This window comes from Augochlora pura, chromosome 11 (assembly GCF_028453695.1).
Source record: "Augochlora pura isolate Apur16 chromosome 11, APUR_v2.2.1, whole genome shotgun sequence".
Taxonomy (NCBI): domain Eukaryota; kingdom Metazoa; phylum Arthropoda; class Insecta; order Hymenoptera; family Halictidae; genus Augochlora; species Augochlora pura.
Window position 1 is genome coordinate 4,808,761 of NC_135782.1, and position 6,123 is coordinate 4,814,883.

The window sequence follows — 6,123 nt, forward strand, 5'->3', positions numbered from 1 at the left end:
TTGTTACAGATTTTACCAGACAGAATTAAATTACATTTGATATCAAACTTTAAAATTATCAGCAGCTTTATTAATTTCCCTAAAAAAGGACATCCGATTGCAAAGGGTTGTTCGCTCCACATTTCTTTGAAATAAAATTCTTTCAAGAATCAAAATTTATTTTAAAACAATTTAAATTTGGTTGGGGTTGTTCGCTCGACATTTCTTGGAAATAAAATTCTTTCAAGAATCAAAATTTATTTTAGAACAATTTAAATTTGGTTGGGGTTGTTCGGATAAAAATTAATGAACCGCTTTCGGGTACATCATAGCGATTAAAAGTTCGATTAATAGGTTTCCGGTAGGTAAAGCGTTGAAGCAGCTATGAAGCAGAAGGTATCCGCTCGGCAGACGGAGTCTCGCCGCTCCCATTAAAATGTTTTATCGATCGCCATTGATGGCCAGCGATCGGCCGATAACGGCGACACGATTCGCGATTTAGCGGCCCCGTTTGCAACCGATTTCGTTAGCTCGGAAACGTGTCGGCCCTTCGTGGGAGTCCTGAATTCATTTTTAAAGGGTGCAAGAGCGATTACGAACGGCGTTCAGCGAACAGCAATAATTATTTTTACAGGAATCATTGGAACAATTCGGTGGAAATTTTTATGAATCTATAGAAAGCGGAGTTTAGTGGATGATAAAAATGTTTTAATAATTAACAATTAATAAATAAATATTTTTATAATTGATTGGATAATGGAAACATAATTGCAATTGGAGGAGCAGCGTAAGCCGATGGATGCTATCATGGTGTACATTGAATCGAGGAAACAGTAATGCTGTTCGAATAATTTATTTTCACAGTAAAATATACTTAATTTTCAGACTAGTACTTTACATTAACTACGGTTAGAAAAATATTCACAAATTCGTCCTAGTTATCCTATATGTCTAAAAAATAAATTAGTATTACAACTGCGAGAGTAATATTCCATTTTACGATTATAATCATTCAAACAGATTTACTACCTATATGGCAACTTTTTTTTTATCACTTTTACGTCTCAGACAAATTATTTACAACGTTTTATAAACTAGCAGGAACATTTTGCACTGTCCACGCGGGTCGCTTACAAAGAAATTATTTCAAAGTAACCCGCGCGTGATAGTTGATATAAAAATACCTCTTACGAATTAAATAATTACCACCGTATTTCCCATAAACCTTAAATATAGAACACAAGCTTGCACAAGAATGATCGACGCGATCCAATGTTCCCGTCGAACCACACACAGACACACGCTTCACGTTTTACGGAGTCGAATTAACGAGCAGAGGACAATTGTAATCGACGACGCAACTTCGACCATTAAAATAGTAACTGAGCAAAGATATTTCGCAGCGAATCGTACTTAAATATTTGTTCGTAAAAAAGAAACCGTAAGGACGCTTCTGCACGCAAGTGGAGCGTTTTCGGCCATCTTGTTCGGTGTGAACGGCGCAGCTGCCGTACGATCCCTACTCCTCGACATCCCTTAACTTTTCAACTCCCTTTGAGGCCACCCTATTCGGCTCGCGCTTAACTACCGGCCAGTTTCGAGCCACCTTCCTGTTTTTAATTAGAATTAGTACTTTCTTGCAAAAACCTTGTCTGAATACCGAGCCTATTGTTCCGGACAAACTAACTGAGAAATTAAATGAATTTCTTAATTCGAAGTTCTAAGTCAATTTAATATTATGTGATTTTTATGAATGAACTGTGGATATTTGTATAGAGTAAAATGTTGTTGCACTTGTAATAAAAACCGTGGTGATATAGAAGTTTCATATATCATCCTGTTAATAAATAAAATTGTTATTATTATTTTACGGAGTCGGTTTATAATGTCTTGATGTATTCACGGGTCTCAATAATGTCTTCGCGGCTTCGAAATACTTCGAATAAATAAACGAAATCATTAGAAACAACTAAATGATCCAATTGTGCAATTTCCAGGTGAATCGAATGGGTGCAATGGCGAAACTCGAACCTTTCCCATTGGCCAAACCGCGCACTCGTAGGCGTGAAATAATCGTCGGACGATTGAACGTTCTAAAAATCGCGAAACAAAGGGTTGACGATAGATCTAAGTGTATAAGTCGATCGATAAGTGAGCGGAGGGAAGGGAATCGCGAAGAACACGACAAAGTTCGACCTTTATGGTGGATCGTGAGGAGAGAGGATGCCCGTTCGGGGCAAGATCGGGCCAGCTGACCCTGCAACCACTATGATTTATGGCCCGGACCAGCGAAACAACCGAGCATCCTGTAGCTCTCAGGTATACCGAAAGCGCCGCGCGGCCGTTCACGCCGACGTTCCGCTCGGCGTTCGACGGCGCAAGGTTTCCGCTCGGCTCCTCGGCTCGCGCGTTTCGGCCACTCCTCCCGCGGCTCTCGATTACTGCGAACGTCATCTCGAAAATATTTTGACGCGCCAAAATTCATACTTTCTAGCTGATTAATGACGGCGCTGACTCAGCGAGAGAGGCCCGCTTCCGCTTTCGTTACGCCTTTCGCGGCGGACACGGTGTCTTCGGCTACGGTACGGCTTTGGAAAATCTGGCGCCGCTTCGAAAGTTAGTTTTCGAAAACCGACTTTGACCGAATCGAAAAGTTATCACTGCTTTCGAAGATTTTCTGGGAACTTACGGACCGAGCGAACCCATTAAGAACCATGTAAAATTAAAGCCTCTTTCATTTGTAAAACCACTATATCGGTAAAAATCACTGTTTTCATATTTGACATTTTAAAACTGTCGAAGTTATAAAGAGTCCATAGAAAATAAATTCTTTGATTAAAGTATAAAATGGCGAAGGCTTTGAGCACATTCAGTCTTGTTATTCTCACAGAGAAACACATGCCAGTCACTTGTAGCTATATACTTTAGTTATGTTAGCTAATTTGCAGTCATTGTTATAGACTATCAGCTACTTAAGAAGGTAACTTATTTATGGAGCCATTTAAATTACGGTCGGCAATTTTCATTCGGAAAACACGTTACGGCGATGGCAAAGGGTTCAATTATTGATTGCGGGATACTACTGCGATATAGTAACGAGTCGGACGTACTAATTACGACGGTAGTTGAATAAACATAGCCCCAGATCCGGCGAACTTCGAGCAACAATTGGCACATCTTCGAAAGTACGGCATTCCCTCATTGTAATTGTTCTCGCTCCACCGTTCCTCTACTAACATCTCTATTCCCATAACACCATGTAGGATTAAATCCTTCTTCCTCATTATTAGACCGCGATGGCTCGCGTTGATTCAAATTTCGCGATGTTTTTCGTACCGAGATTCCGAGCCGATTGCAATTACAACAAGATGCGCCTCCGCGAAACGAGAAAATTAATAATTAATATTATTACATATGGAGGAAACCTTTGTCTATTCCGTGCGCGCGCGCGCGATCCGCGGGATTTATCACCCGCGCTGATCTATGTAATCACGTTGCGTGACCCAGACAGCACAATTATGTTCGAGGAATGCCGGGAGATATCTTTGGCATTATCAAATTAAGTTGTAACGATTTCCCTGTCTGGACAGACAGCGGAGAGATACTACGACTCTAAACTGTTCTTTCCGATTTTCATGCATCAGTCGTACACGGTTCGCTCTTCCGTTAATTAACCCGCGCGTCTTAGCAGAAGCGTGAATCTTTATGCACCTGCGATCGAAATAAATATATACAATATTCCAAAACTCCAGACGAATTTATAGATACCATTACACGCGTTTCAACTTCTTAAAATTAATAAAAGCAGAATTGCCTCTTTGTTCGATATTAATTACTGCTACGATTTGTTAAAAGCTATTAATGCTAGTAATTTTCATTTTGCATAAAAATTCACGATTTAGAGAACTACCCTACACTAGCCAGCCTCCCGTGCTCGGCCTTGGTCCACTATGTACATAATAATTCGAACGAATAATCAAATAAAAATTATACCAATTTATTCAAGAGAACTCCGTGGGACTCCAGCTTGACCAATTGATCCATGTAGCTCGGTTTCTGATAGTAGCTCTGAGTGTCGTATATTGCCTGGGGTTGCTGGTGCCGGTAATTCAGATACGTCTCGCGGAGGCGCTGGTAGTTCTGCAGATCGGAAGTCGACTGGACAGGCGTCAACGATGGCTGACCTACTTGCACCGGCGGCGTCGCCGTCGTCGTCGTAGCCGTAGTCGTCGTCGAAACGGTCGCCTTCCCGTTAACAAATTGACCATCGATCGGCGACCCATTATGATTGGCCGTCACGGACTCCTCGCTGCCGCTCAGGTCTGCCCCGTTGCACATTAATTTCCCGTCCTTCTTCGCCTTCATTCGCCGATTTTGGAACCAGATTTTGATCTGACGCTCGGTCAGGCACAATGCCTGGGCGATTTCGATGCGGCGCCTCCTGGTCAGGTACCGATTGAAGTGGAACTCCTTCTCCAGCTCCAACGTTTGAAAGCGGGTGTAGGTTTGCCTGGTACGTTTGTGGCCGCTTCCGCTCGACTCGCCTGTAATAAATGATTCATTTGTACAATCAATTTTTTCCAATTTGTACAGTCAATTTTTTCCTAGTTTTCTATAGCTAGGATCAATGCTAGGACATGCAAAGAAAACCTTAAAACGATTATTCGTTCGATTTTTATTAATCTCAAATTGTATCACGAAACGGAGCGAATTCTCTTCGTAATAGAGGAAAATTTTTAAACAGTAGGATGTAGAGTTTTATTTCCGCGAAAGCGCAATAAAATTAAAATACAACGAAATAAGGGTAAAATAAAATTTAAAGTTTAAATGCCAATCTCAAAATTCCCCCCACCACCTCGAAATATTCTTTATCTACAAACCATTGGAGTACGACGACTTCATCCAAGCGTAATCGGTCTGCCGCTGCTCCTCGAATTCAATATTCTCGACAGGAGTCGGCTTCTCATTATTATTAATATTATTATTATTGTTGTTGTTGCTGGCATTATTGTTGTTGTTTACATATCCAGAATAACCCTGCTGCATCGTGTAATCGGACGAATTCGGCGGCATGACCGCGGCGTTCGGGACGGATTGCGGCTGCGCGGGATAAGGCTGGTAGCCTTGCAAATAATTCCCCGTGTTTTGCGAGCGATCCTGAACCTCGAGGAAACCCTGGACAGGAGACATCCTGTCTGCCAGGTTGTATCCCGCGACAGGGGACCTACTGTCGGTCGACGACGTCGGCGTAAACGGCGGCGTCCCCAGGTTCTGTCCGTCCGGAGGCGTCACCGGTTTCGCGTAACTATCGGCGATCGCGTCCTTCCCGTGACGCAGGAGCGTCTCCAGGAGGCTCGAGGGGGGCTCGGTATCTTGCCCAAGCCCCTGGTTGTAATCCGAGCTGGAGTGCAGCTGCTGATGCGACTGATAGGCACTATCCGGGTACATAACCTGTTCCGAGGATCGGTCACCGATGGCTGATTGATAAGGCCAGTAGTCGGCCTCGCTGTTGGCGAAGTACGCGGAGCTGGCCATCCCGGGATCCACGGCGGACGGGGCACTCGTGCAGGAGGACACTTCGCGGGCGACACGTGGAATTATGTTACTTTGCTCCACTTTCTTCCAGTCCGGTACCACTTTGTTTCACTTCATAGTCGCGCACACGAACGCGATGCGAGAGAGTCGGTCCTAGACGTTGCGATTCGGTTCCTACCGTCCGCTGCTCCGGGAAACTCGCGACTGGACGACGAACTTTGCAGTCGGTTTCGGCTTGCTCCACGTTTCTGGAAATCGTAAACGGTTGTGTACCCTCGGTGGTTGTACGCTCGTAGAATACTGAAGGCGGGGATGAGAGTCCACCAGGCACCGGAGCCGACTTACAATGAAATGAAACTATTCCTGTTCCCTGTGCCGATTTCGACCGTCCACGGTACACGGGGGGTTCTGCGCGTGCCAATAAGGGGCACCCCGACAAACTTTCACCGGTTTATTGCCGTACCACGCAGATAGAGGCTGCCGGCGGAGGTGGAGGGGTTGCTTTACCCCCGGGTCCCTCTCTTTCTCCCTCGGTTTTTCTTTCTCCTCTCTCCCGCTCACGGTTTCTTGTTCTCTCCCCGTGCAAAGCCTCCCGTGGCTACCGCCATC

General features: G+C 44.3%; 1 protein-coding gene across 1 annotated transcript; it reads right to left on the reverse strand.

Moving 5' to 3' along the window:
- Window positions 1–3,966: 3,966 nt before the first annotated feature.
- LOC144477152 (uncharacterized) lies at window positions 3,967–5,514 on the reverse strand. The gene is made up of 3 exons (XM_078194640.1): window positions 5,002–5,514; window positions 4,860–4,938; window positions 3,967–4,523 (listed from the first exon to the last, which is right to left on the reverse strand). The coding sequence occupies exons 1-3, from the start codon at window positions 5,512–5,514 to the stop codon at window positions 3,967–3,969; spliced, it is 1,149 nt and encodes a 382-aa protein (XP_078050766.1).
- Window positions 5,515–6,123: the final 609 nt, after the last annotated feature.